Source organism: Dermacentor variabilis, chromosome 3, assembly GCF_050947875.1.
Source record: "Dermacentor variabilis isolate Ectoservices chromosome 3, ASM5094787v1, whole genome shotgun sequence".
NCBI classification, from domain to species: Eukaryota; Metazoa; Arthropoda; class Arachnida; order Ixodida; family Ixodidae; genus Dermacentor; species Dermacentor variabilis.
Window position 1 is genome coordinate 227,141,524 of NC_134570.1, and position 13,616 is coordinate 227,155,139.

Genomic DNA, 13,616 nt, shown 5'->3' on the forward strand with positions numbered 1-13,616 from the left:
AAGAAAATGCAAATAATGCAAATATGTCATGCAATTACGCAAGATTGCATCATGTTAGATTAACCTTGCACGTCGACTTTCATTGACACGACTGTCTTTTTAGTTAGCGAGTGAGGAGACCTCGTCCGTAATTTCTTCCAATTTGTTTTATATTGCTTTATCAGCGCTACGTGCAGTGACTGGCTATACTCTTATTTTGTCACAGTATTTTGTGAGATTTGTTCTGTCTTCCCTTTCATTTCTGCCCACTCCTTTTTCGTACACAGGCGTTCTGCCCCGTCTGGTGGCTGTTGCCAGGCCGCTCCCTTTTCCCCCTTCTACGCTGTCTTTCTATGTGTGCACACCAAATAACGATACTACTGCAACTGCTGCTTTTTTATTCTATACACATGAAGTGGTACATGTTATAAACATCCCAAGCGCAGTTTCCCTTGCACTGTCGACATGCGAACAGGGCTTCACAGTCTTTCTACGATGAAACAAATGTAATTAACGAAAAGTTGGAGCGTTTCCCTCTTTAGGAGACCATCGGGGAATTGGCGACACGTCGGTGAGCAGCAGCTGCAAGTGGGCGAGAGCCTGCCCCCAGGCTCGTTCGTCTGTGCCCGCCATCGCTCCGGTCACCCGCCACCGCATAGCCGACCTAAGGCGGAGAGAAGCAAAATCATCATTGGCGCACTGCCACCGACCAGTGCAACGACAGGATTGACGTTTCTGTGTCCGGAAGGAAACGTGATTCGCAAAACAGAAAATGAAAATCGCCACCGCTGGAACGGCGTATATACTCTTATTTTGTTACCAAGTGACGCTTTGAATCTGATCAAGTGTGTGCCGGTGTTGCAAAATAACTTGAAACAAGGACCACGGAAAGGTAGGCCAGATTGAAGTAATTAATAATTTCGTACAATGAGACAACTGAAAGAAAGTGATTTACAAGTAGTAGTCATAGTGTGGACCTTGTGAGAATCATAGGAGCGACGACAATAGAGGGAAAGAAGCGAATGAAGATATAGTATGCATCTGAACACTGACCGCCAAGTGTACGTGCGCTTATGGGCCAGTTGCGCGGCCTATGCTCACGTGACACCTGCGGTTAAAAGGGGTCCCACGTTGGTTCTGCCAATTTTCCCTTTTCATTGCTCGTTCGCTTGACATGGTTGTGGCTGAACAAATGGAGTTGCTGGGTGTCTTTTCTCTCGGTTACTCATGTCAGAAAAAAAAGCAAGGAGGAAGGAAATCAACTTTATTCGAGGTCCTGCAGGCCACGAGAGCTTTGGACTCTCATGAAGTGGGCGTCTCCCACGACGGAAGCGGGAGGTTGAGTTTCCTGGCGGCGTCGTGGACCTGCTGGACGGCCCAGAGTTGGGGAGCTAGTTCTTCGCTCCGGATTGCTTCCTCAAACTTGCGCTTGTCCTGTTCGCGGTTTATGTGAGCTTGCGAGCACGGCCAGAGTACATGATAGCTTTCTTTCAGTGACGTCACTAAGGTCAGCGGCACCAGGGGCGGTAGCCCTCGGCGATTCCCCCCCCGTGCTTCGTGCTCTCGTTTCATGCAACGAACAAGAACTTTGTCCTCATGGCCTGCTTCAGCATGGTGTTTATACGGTAGTTAACGACTGATTATTTTTTTTAAATGTGCAGAGTAACGAGTGCCCCACACGGCTTTCAGCCCGACATAACATCGAAACCGCACGTTTACGTGGTCATGACTGGTTCACAGAATGCGCAATTTTTTATTGAAAAAGAACCACTTCCCGAAAAATAAACAGGGCAAACAGTTCTCGCCAGATGAATGTTCAGATTAACATTATAAAAAACAAACATGCATATAAAAGAAAACAAATACGAACATTGAGCCCGTAGAAAGACCTGCAGGAGACGACATGTGCAGGCGCACTGTGTATGGCCAGTGTATGCATAGCCACGTGCCGAGCGCGATGCATACGTACCCGCGTAAGTGTATATAACAAAAAACAGATTATCCATATTTTATTTATTTATTTGATACTATCAACCCCGTTCTTGGGGTCATTACAGGGAGGATGATGTGTCAAGGATACATGATACATCATTTTCATTCTACATACTGACGCTGTTGGTAGTTAACAACAGCAACAACGAGAAAAAAAGGAGCAAAGAACAGTAGTTATAGAAAGAAAAGTCAACAAAAATGCTCGTACCAAAAATTTAGTATACATCATCGCGAAAGAAAGTATCTAACGCATTTTCAAATTCGGCAGAGCCCTCGTTGCTCACAACTGCATTATGAAATCTGTTCAACCCCCCCCCCCCCCCCCATTTCAATCATGTCAGGAAAAAACGAGAAACGAAAAGCATCAGTACGTGTTAAATAAGGTTGAATAGCTCTGCTATTGTTTAGACGATCGCATCTCCTTCCTGGAGGTTGTAGATATAGATCCTTGTTTATTTTTGTTCGCCCACTCATGATCTTATAAAGAAACCTATGCCTCCGTTCCTGCAGAGGTTCCAGTTCACAAGATTTTAACAAGGCTGTAACAGACTCAGTGCGTTGGTATTTACCGCATGTGAAACGGACTGCCAATCTTTGTATTCGTTCTATTTTTGCCTTCAGGACTTTCTGATGAGGGGACCACACAACACAAGCGTACTCCAAGACTGGTCGTACAAAAGTTTTGTAGGCTGTTAATTTCACGCCCCGTGTAGCGCATTCCGGCTTTTTCTTTAAAAAGTATAGTTTTTGCCTTAGAACATACATTATCAATGTGTGAGTGCCATTGCAATGTGTGCATAATACTGACTCCTAAGTATTTGAAAGAAGCTGCATTATTCAGAGGATGGTTTCCGATGAATAATGCAGGAAAGTTCGCTCCTACTTGAGTGAATATGCGTAAATGTTGTTTTGCTATAGTTGATTTCCATGTCCCTCTTTAAACACCACTCATCTAATGCCTAAGCGTCTATTCAGATTATTTTGGTCACCTTCGGAACCTATTGGGGAATAAATCAGACAATCAACGGCAAAAAGTTTCATTTTAACAGGCGGTTCAACTAGTGCACCGATATCATTAACAAACAACAAAAACAGTATTGGTCCCAAAAAGGAACCTTGGGGAACCCCAAAGTAAACACGCAATGGATTTGAAATGCAATCCTCAATCCTTACAGACTGTTGGCGCATAGATAAATGGGCCTCTATCCATTTTATTACTTCTTTACCTATTCCTATTCTATCAAGCTTAAAAAGCAATTTCCGGTGAGAAACATTATCGAAAGCGTTCCTAAAATCAACCCTTATTACGTCTGTTTGTAGGTGTGCATCCATGTTCAAGTAGAAATAATGGAGCGAGCGTAAAATTTGATTTTCAAATCAAGAAGATTTGAGTTCGGCGTCTTTTTAGTGGGTCTTGGCACCCGCCGCAGACGCGGTTCCGAAACCTTGTCTCGAAGCGGCTTCCTCGGCTCGCTGGACGGCCCAGAGTTGTGCTGTCAGGTTCGAGCTGAGCAGTGCGGTGTTCCATCGCGAGCGGAGGCTGGCGGTGGAAGAGACGGAGTGGTCGGCACTGCCCGACTTGTTTGTTAAGTCCCGACACTCCCACAACATGTGCTCTAGTGTGGCAACCTCGCCACACGATGTGCATCTGTTTGTGTGTACATGTCTGGATAGATGGCGTGCATGAGTCTGGGGTTTCTGTAACAGTCCGTTTTTAATTGTCTGAAGTGTACTGCTTGTGTCCTGTCTAACCTATTGTGAGGGAATGACCTGGTCATACAATCCTCCCATGCCCAGGCGTTTGCAGTACCCCGCGGGGGCTCTTCCTCCGATGCTGCTCGGTGAGTCAGGCCTCGAGCAACGCCGTGAGCCGCTTCGTTGGGGGTGCTCAATCCAGTGTGTGCCGGGATCAATAGCAAATGCCTTCGGTTATCGACGTCGGCCTCTCCCTGGTGTATGGGAAGTTGAAGTTGAAGTTCCGCGCCTGTCCTGTGTGTTTCCTTCTTTGTCATTTGTTGTTTGCGCGGTTACATGATGCATTCCAATATCGACCACCAACTAGCCCGCATATCCCTGTTAAATATGTATGGGATGTCGCTGGAGGATGTGATACGCCTCTTGCGAGATGCGCCCATTTGCAAAATTGTGAATTGCCGTTTGCGAGTCGCAGATCAAGTATGTCGATTTGGTTTGTGTGAGGGCCAGGGCTATGGCCGCTTCCTGTGCCGCTTCGGCATGTGCCGTGTTCACGGTGACGCTCGTGAGGCGGTTGCCTCGGTGGCTAGTAACTGCCGCCACGAAACTCTTCCTGTCTCGATAGCGGGCTGCGTCGGTGAAGACCGCCTCCTTGTCGTTAGAGTAACGTTTGTTCATGTGTTTTGCCCTGGCTTTGCGCCTCCCCGTGTGGTGTTGGGGGTGCATGTTGTGAGGCAATGGGGGTACGCATAGTTGCTCGCGTATGGGTCCTGGAATTTCTACTTTGATGCCGCGTTGCGAGTGGTACGTGATGCTGAGCTTTTCAAGCACGTGTCTGCCCGGGTAGGTCTTGGATAGGCGCTCAGGTCGCGACACTTGTTGCGCCTCCACGAGTTCTTCGAGCGTATTGTGTAGGCCTAGTTTTAAGAGCTTGGTGGTGCTAACTCCAGGCGCAAGTCCCAACGCACATTTGTACGCCTTGCGTATGAGCGCTTTGAGCTTGTTTCTTTCCGCAACCGTCCAGTTGTGAAACGCTGCCGCGTACCTTATTTGAGAAATGACGAAGGTTTGTATGATTCGGATGACGCTGCCTTCGCGCATGCCCGCGTGTTTGTTGGTGATGCGTCGAATGAGCTGCATCGTGCTGGTGGCCTTTGCCGTTATCATGCCAAGTGCTTCGCCACTGCCATCCTTGTGTTCTATCATCATTCCTAGTACTCGGATGTTTTCTACTATCGGGATGGGTAGGCCGTTTGATGCCGTTAATTGGATCTCTTGCTTTTACGGGGGGGGGGGGGGGGGAGGAGGTGTAGCATATAGGTGGGCGCCCCTTTCTGACCGGTCTATATAGCAGCAGTTCGGATTTTTCGGCCGAGCAGGCGAGTCCCGTGCCCACGAGGTAGTTTTCCACGCATTGGATGGCCTCTTATAAACGTTGCTCGATCGCTCCGTCGCTGCCCGTTGTCGTCCAGATCGTAATATCATCCGCGTATAGCGTGTGATGCAGTCCTTCGATTTGAAGAAATCGGTCGGGCAACCCCAGCAGGACGATGTTGAAGACCATCGGCGAAATCACCGAGCCCTGCGGGGTGCCCGAGCTGCCGATGTTGATTTGCTCTGACTGTAGTTGCCCCACTCGCATGCGAGCGGTTCTTCCCGTGAGGAAGTCTCGGACGTAGTTGTACGTTCGCAGTCCGAGATTTAGGTTGTCTATTTGTCGCAATATGGCATCGTGGCGAACGTTATCGAAGGCCCTCTTCAGGTCCAGCCCGAGGATGGCTCTCGTCGAGCGCCCCGGATTGTCTATGATTTGGTGTTTTAGTTGCAGAAGGGCGTCTTGCGTGGAGAGATGCCTTCTGAACCCAATCATGGTGTGTGGAAATAAGTCGTTGTCCTCGAGGTAATCCGTGAGTCTATTGAGAAACGAGTGCTCCATCAACTTGCCCACGCAGGTTGTGAGGGAGATGGGTCGCAGGTTCTCCAGCTGTAATTTCTAGCCGGGTTTCGGTATCAGTATGATATTTGCTTCTTTCCACTTCTGGGGTAGCTTGCCGTGCGCCCAACACGCGTTAATGTATTTTGTGAACTTCTCGATCGACCCGTAATTGAGATTGCGTAGCGCGCTACTGGGTATTCGATCGGGGCCAGGGGCCGACTTGGTGTTCAGTTTTACGAGGGCCGCCTGGATTTCGGCAACGGAGAATTCCGCGTCTAGAGTGGCGTTGCTTTCTCCTGAGTAGTCCGGATATATTTGCGGTGGCGTTTGGGATATGTAAAGGCGTTCCGCATTAAGTAGGAATTGTTCTTCCGTTCCTCCGTAAGCGTGTATGATTTTGTATAAGCTTTGCATGTGTGTGGTCTTGGTGTTGGCGGGATCGATCAGGTACCGCAGTATCTGCCACGTGCAACGCCTGGTGATTTGACCGTCCATCTTTGCGCATTTCTCTTCCCATTGTTGTTGTTGCAGGTTAAGCGAGTGCTTTTCTATTTCTTTGTTGAGCTATCCGTTTACGCAGTCTCCTATGGTGTCTTTGTTGTTTCCATCGGTGCTGCAGGTGTGTTTTGGCTTCCCACATGCGCAGCAACCGGGAGTCTATTGTCTCGAGCCCAGCTGTAGACGGGATCGTTTGCGTCATGCGCTCGACATCCCACCGCAGTTGGTCGGTCCATTGTTCCATATCTTCGATGTCTTCCACCTGCTGCTCGTCACGGTGTTTGCGTAGCCGATTCCAGTTGGTGATCTCCATTTGTCGACCGGCATTGCGTTCCTGCGCGCCGTCTTTTGGTTCTATGGAAATAATGTAGTGATCGCTTCCCAAGTCTTGCATGGTGTTTGTCTAAGCGACTTTGCGTGTGTTGCACGTGAAAGTAAGGTCCGGCGTCGTGTGAGTGCTGACGCTGTTGCCCTGCTTTGTTGGTGCCGCGGGGTCGGTGACCAGCTCGAGTCCGGCGTATTGCGCCGTTGCCCATGGGACGACCGCACGCCAAGTTTCATCCTACACGCCAGCGCTCGTTTCTCCCCTGGCGGAACGATTTCATCTCCAACGCGTGTAGGTTTCCGTCGCCGCTTCCCTTAGCGGTCGTGCCCGCGTTCAGTTCGCGCTGCGCGCGAAACGTCTCTTGTTTGCGACGGCGCCTCTTCGGATGACGGGAAATTATTATTGCGTTGTTTACTGTCACGACAGCAAGGTAAACACGAAAGGGTTGATGCCACCAGTGAAATTCTGCCGATTCACAAGAAAATGGTACGAAAAAAGCAGACGACAGACATGGATTACTGCGGTGCGCCGAGTGAAGTAAACAACTGGCAAACGAAGCGAGCGCGTTCATTAATCACTCCTGAGTGTATGACGGCTTTTATATGTAACCCACATGAATTTAATAATTACTCGGTACATAATTCTTTTATTCATATAAAAACTTTGAGTTGTTCGACGAGCGCTTGTCTTGTCTTCTTTCTCGTGTTTCGTTTGTGTGTGCGCTGCCAAAAAATGGAAACCACTTCTGTTGTATGCGCTAGCAGTGGCCGAAGTTCACGCGTGCCGAGAAATTGAATACATGCACGATGCATTGAACATGACCGGAGTTCATTCCCGCTTCACCACTGCATCGCTCGATCGACTTACTGGACGATACACGCCCGCGTCTTGGTCGCGACGGCATTGCTGAAGCAGGAATGATTACTAATACTTTCAACTTCAGTCTCTTGGGCACTGTTAAAAAATGGCCAAGCTGTCTACATTGCTGCCTCTATTCCATATTGTAGGGGACGTACTAGTTAAAGTTGTGTGCGCATGTCGTACTTTTGCTATGCAGCGATATATTTTTTTATTTCCGCACAGTGTCGATGGAAGTCCGTTGTCGCCATAAGAGACAACACGGATTTGTAGCAAACATTGTGAGACACTGCAAAAATGACTTTAGCTCGTATGTGCCGCATCGTGTATGTGCTGACGATTTTTCCAGCGGCATATACGATGTCGTTTACAATTACCTGCTCAGCGTCACTTACACGGTTAAACAGACGCTGCCCTTTTGCAGCCATAAAAATAATCGTCAATCGTATCGATCTTCTTAAAGGCAAATAGAAGCGTGTACAGTCTGTTTCACACTTAGGGGAAAACTCGGAACGTATTGCATCGCGATGCGACAAGCAATGGAGTCGTGCGGTGGCAGCTGCTCGAGCAGGCGCAGACGCTCGAGGGGCGGAGTCGTGATCTGCGTCGTCTGCTACGGCGGCGCGCGCTGGCCGCATTGTCGGGAAGCGTGCTACTGTCAGGGGCAGTGCACCGATTTCATCAATACTGCGGGAGCTGAGCTTATATTCTTTACTAAACGTTGTGCGAAGCCAAACTCCGAGGCAATGAAGGCATTGGCGATAATGGAGTTCCACAAACTTCTTTTGACAGCATGCTTCGTTTGTTCTTTCGAAAGGCCGGGGTACTGAGCGCGTGCACGTATATTTCTTCACTGTGTGTGCTACCGTAATAAGCAGTGACAAGACGCACCAAGATGTGCGCGCAACGTGCTCAGTCTTTGTTTGACTCGAAAGCAAAACAAAGCACTCAACAATGATAACTATGGGGGGTCGAACACGATGAAACAAACGGATACGATTAAAGAAATGTTTTAGGTTAAGACAATGAGCCGGAAGTGATTTTTCTCGACAATCATTCACTACACCAGGCAGACCCTGCCAGCCGGCGGTGAATCGGACACGTCATGCTCGGAACTTCAGTTAGTATCTCGTCATGTCCCCAGCGGCAGCGATTGCAGCGCTCATCCTGGAAGGCAGTGAAGTGTAGAATGACTTGATCAGGGATGTCTTCATTCGCAACACGTCTCAGTCGCTGACAATGGTTGATCGAAGCCTATCCTCGGGGGCGACTGATAGAAGGGATGTTGCGCCAGTGATACTTTCAACGAGCCCCAGACATTTTAAATGATGTTGGCGCGCGGGGATTGAGGCGGCCACTCCAAGAGAGTGACTGCGCGCTCTTCCGGCAGTTCTTGCACAACAGGAGCAGTGTGGATCGGCGACCTATCGCGTTAGAATATACAGTCGCCTTCCAGAAACGGGCCGTCAAGAATGTATGGAATCAGTACGTCGTCTATGACTGCCCTGCACCTTTCAGCGATGAACTTACCTTCGAGGCGTATCAGTGGGCGTCGCACAACGCTTAGTAAAGAATACCGGCTCATTTCACGCAGTAACCATGAGATCGGCGCCCTGCAACTGGCAGTAGAACGGTTCCCGACAATGCGGCCAGCGCGCGCCGCCGTAGCAGACGACGCCGTTCAAGATCCCGCCCCTCGAGCAGCTGCGCGAGCTGCTGCCGCCGCCTGACTCCAGCGCTCGCCGCATCGCGATGCAATGCGCTCCGAGTTTCCCTAAATGTGAAACAGACTGTAAATCGCCCTTCGAATGAAATGTCCACGCGCACACACGTAGGCACACACCGCGCGCGGCACGAAACGTGCCCAAACACGCGCAGTGCAGGAGGCAATCAAGGCGGTGCGAACGAGAGATGGGAGAGGGGTACCACCCGCTATTAGAATTTTGCTTCGCATGCGGCGCTCTCAACGCCGGCGCAGCAGCGCCGCTCTCGGTGCCGTTCTTGTCCATAGACGCGTGCCTTTGGGGTGATCGTGCTTGTAGCCCCACGCCATGTGCACCGCGTTGAACAGCTGTTGCCCCTGGGCGATGTCGATTGCCCGTTTGAAGAGGACATGGAAGCGGTGCTGGCGGCATCTGGAACAGCTGTAGACGTTGAGTACGAAGATGCTGTTGCGCGTCTTGCGTGGTGGAATTAATTCTACGAGAACGTTTTCGATGTCTCCGATTTTGGTGTCGTGTTCGATAGCTGTGTGCGCTCGCTTGACCAGTGTGGTGACGTTTGGTTTCTCCGCCTTGCCTGTTATAGACTGGTACCTCGCGAGTTTGGCGGGACCATTCGTTTCCTGCAGTATGATGACGTCTGGGCGTTCGGGGATCGTTTCCAGGTATTGTTGTAAGTGCGCTCGTTTGTTTGGTAACTTCTGCAGTTCCACTGTCATATCGTGTGTTTTTGTTTCGATGGGTGTAGGGCCATGTTTATATGTTGTTACCTGTGTTGCGCCGCTTCCCTACGCGACGGTACGATCATGCTGTTCGCGGCTTCTAATCTCGACAGTCTGAAGTGAACGCTCTCCAGGCTCCGCTGGATGGTACGCGTGATGGACGCGATGATAGTTTTCTCGAGATTGCTTAAGCGAGCCTCGAGTGCATCTATTGGCGCGTCGCGTATCGCTGCGCGCGTGCGCTTGGGTCGTGTTGCTTCTGTAAGGGCGGGAGTGGGTCTCCGTTTGGTGTCGGGGAATTCGACCTCGTCGTCCTCTATGGGTTCCTCTTCCCTGCGTGGCCCGTGAGGGTCTGCGTTTAGTGTCGGGGCATACGACTTCGTCGTCCTCTACGGGCTCTTCTTGAGTTTCATGCATGGCCTCTGTATGGGTACCGCTTTTCACGGCATGCTGGAGTTGTTGTGTGAGGTCTTCTTTTGCGCGAATGTGTTCCCGCATGTGTTCTATTTGCTTCTGCAGCGCTTGCATCGCCTGTGTTAATTTAGTTACCTCCGTCTCTGTCTTAGCGGGCGTTTTGTCGCCAGACTTCGCGGTTGGTGCTCGTTTTCCCGTGACCGCATCTGCCCAGCTCACCTCGGTGGTTTTGGTGTCTCTCGTTGAGGTCCTTCTGGGGGTGTGGCGGCGAGACCGGCGTTGCCGCCGCTGCCAGGGGTTTGGGGTGCGGCTCCGGGACCGGGAGCGGCCTCGGCTGCGGGTCCTGGATCTCGAGCGGGGCTTGCCGGCGGGGATGGTGGCTTTGGCGGCCGCCTCCGCTTCCTCGGCGGCTCTGTGTCGTTCCCATTGCCTCTTTGTCACGACGTAGGGGGTCTTGTACCTTGCGCGGCAGTTGCGATCCGCCGTCACGTGTGTTCCCCCGCACAGCTTGCAACGTGGGGAGCACTGGTGGCCGGGGCCTGGGTTGAGGGCGTCACAACCACGACACACTTTGTCCTCAGGATTGGGGCACACGTCCATGCGGTGATCGAGTCTCCCGCAGCCGTGACACATGCCGATTTGCTTGCGATACAAGGCGCAGCGAAGGAGGGAGCCGCCGTACCTGATGTAGGAGGGCACTCGCGGTCCTTGGAAAGGCCACCATGACCGTCTTGGTATTACTGAGCCCTTTGTCTGCCAGGGCGTGGGGGTTGCGTGCGTGAACGATGTTTGTGTGAATGGACTTGGCGTCCTCCTCCAACGGGATTCCCCTGATGGTTCCCTTCACCGTGTAGTCGGGGGCCATCTCACAGGCACTGACCTCGTGGCGGCGATCACCGATGGTGACGGCTTCTAATTGTCTGTACTTAGCGGCGTGAGTAGCGTGAGGTGTACTCACGACTATGATGTTTTGGCGGTTGTTGGTGCACACCGTGTCTTCCCCTGCTTCTTGAGCCGGTACGCTGGCCGCCCGGTAAATGGCCGATGCGAGGAGCACGGTTCCGGTGGCGGCAACGTCGAGGCCCCCTCTTGGTCGTATCATGACCTTGAAATCACTTCGTGGGAGTAGTGGCATTTTACTATTCCTGATTACTTGCTGCTTGACGTTACGCTGTCTTTGACGCGAACGCTTTCGGTCACCGTTCGCTCCCTCGCCGGTGCGGGAGTGGGCTCCGTTCTGGGTGTTGCCTCGCGGTTGAATTCGGTCTTGTGCACCAATGGTGCACCAACCGTTGCCTCCGAGAAACTCTTCAAGGGAGATGCCCTCCCCATTCACTTGAACCTGCATCATTGCTTGGGCGAAGCAAGCGCCCGCGTGAGCGAAGGAGCTCGGCGCGTCCCCTCGGGTGACTGGTGAGCCCCAGCGTGCGGACTACTCCGGTGAGGGTTAGCGTAGAGCCGGTCAAAAGCCTCTGTAATTGGGAAGGAAGTCTTTTCCCACCTTGAATATGGTGCCAGTAGAATCTTGGTGACTTCCTGCATACGCTGTGTTACATGCATGAGGTGAATGACCGATAATCACAGCGAAATTCTTCTTGGAAAACGAAGCCGACGTCATCGGATTGACGTGATTGATTGGATTGGAATGCTGGATTGTGGAAAGTAACTCGTTAGTGTCAAGAAAACTAATAATATGTTTTGCGATAATGTGTTCTAGAGCCTTGCAGCAAACTGACGTCAAGGATATGGGTCGGTAATTGTTTACTTGCGTACGGTTCCCATTTTTAAAAACAGGGATTACTATTGCATTGCGCCAGTCATGTGGAAGTGAATGAGTTTGAAATGACTTCACAAATATTATCTCTAAGTAAAAGGAAACCCATTTGGCATATCGTTTCAAAAATTCAGTTGGTAGACCATCCGGTCCACTTCCTTTCTTCGCGTCTACTTCAAGTATCAATTGTAAAAAACACCTTCACGGCTGATAATAACTGGTTCCATAGCGGTCCTCATGTCGCCGTTGATGTATTCGCCTATATTATCCCCTTTTTCTGTTGTATAAACAGACTGAGAGAAGCGATTTCCGCTTCCGCTTCAAATTTCTGAATTTTTTTCCGTTTCGTATGGATAATGCTGCGTGTTATCCAGGGGTTTCATTCGCGTGTTTTCTTAATACGAGTGGGAACAAAGCGCTCGACGCAAGCTATGATGCTACTTTAAATCTTTGCCACAGTTGCTCCACAGACTCGCACTTTGATGCCTGCTCGAAGTAACTAAACTGTAAGTCTAAAAAATCGATGACGGCGGTGTAATCTGCATTTTTAGTCTTTTACTTTTACCGGAAGAAACGGTCTCCCTACATTGCACACACTGGTCTGTAAGTTTAAAGACATTTTTTGGTCTGATACGCGCTTAAATATATCTAATGCATAATCTATTATGTTGTGCGATAGGGGAAACAAGATCCAATAATGGCTTTGACTTTTCTGTAACCCTAGTTGGTTCGTGCAAAATTTGTTCCAAGCAATGGCAAAATTTTATTTCCATGAGCTTTTCTGAGCTAATTGTTTCTGTCTCGACGGGCAATAAACTTTGCCAGTTATTGTGCGGCAAATTAAAGTCTCCAGCCATTATGAGCCTTGTGTTCCTGTTAACATGGTCACCCAAGAATTCGCTTAGCAGATCCAGAAACGCTGGTGAAGACGCAAGTGGTTTGTATGCTACGCCAATGAAGTAAATTCTGTTTTCGAATGTAAGCTTACACCATACACTTTCGGGAACATTACATTCAATCGTAGAAGCTTGGACGGAATTTTTAACTATGATGGCAGCCCCACCACTTCCTGAATCTCTGTCCCACCTAAACAATTTGTACCCGGAAGGAACAATGAAATCACTGCGTGTTCCCTCACGTAGCCATTTTTCTGTAAGTAATTTTACATGGGGACTATGCGCCAGTAGAATATATTCTAGTTTTATGGCTTTATTAACGATGCTACGGGCATTTTTCACAAGAAGTCGTAGCTATGAGTGGGGCGGTTTTCTTGAACTGCTGGCAGAACTATCCGAGTGAAAGGATTCATGCCGGTCATGCGCATGGGAGTCGTTTCGTATTTATCGATCTTGTCACTCCGGCTTTTATACAGACGCCGTTCATTTTGCTCTTGATCCCAAACAAACATGCGTCCATTTATCTTTATCATACACCAGTGATGCGCGTGCCCCCTTAACTCGGTCCGGTGCACTACTTTCCCATAATTTCTTTCTCAGAAATTATTTTATAAGTGAAGCTGAAACACGCACCTCGGAATGAGGAAACTTGTAAGGAGTGGACAAGGAATACGAGCCAGAAATATTAGGCCACTATAAGCGAGGAGAATAGGCTCAGTAGAACACATGGTATTTTAAAGCAACTTTCGTAAGAAAAATAACGCCCGAATCTCGCACTATCAGCTATTTCCCGGCGGGGAAGTATT

The 13,616-nt window shown here is 49.9% G+C and overlaps 1 protein-coding gene across 3 annotated transcripts in view; it reads right to left on the bottom strand.

Annotated features, from left to right (window-relative positions):
* Nucleotides 1-366: 366 nt before the first annotated feature.
* Nucleotides 367-13,616, bottom strand: part of LOC142576680 (uncharacterized) — a 516,248-nt gene continuing 502,998 nt past the window's right edge. For all 3 annotated transcript variants that reach the window (XM_075686909.1, XM_075686911.1, XM_075686910.1), the window contains one exon: nucleotides 367-643. In XM_075686909.1, coding sequence (XP_075543024.1) covers nucleotides 490-643 — 154 coding nt within the window. In that variant the 3' untranslated portion in view covers nucleotides 367-489. The remainder of the gene's footprint in view (nucleotides 644-13,616) is intronic.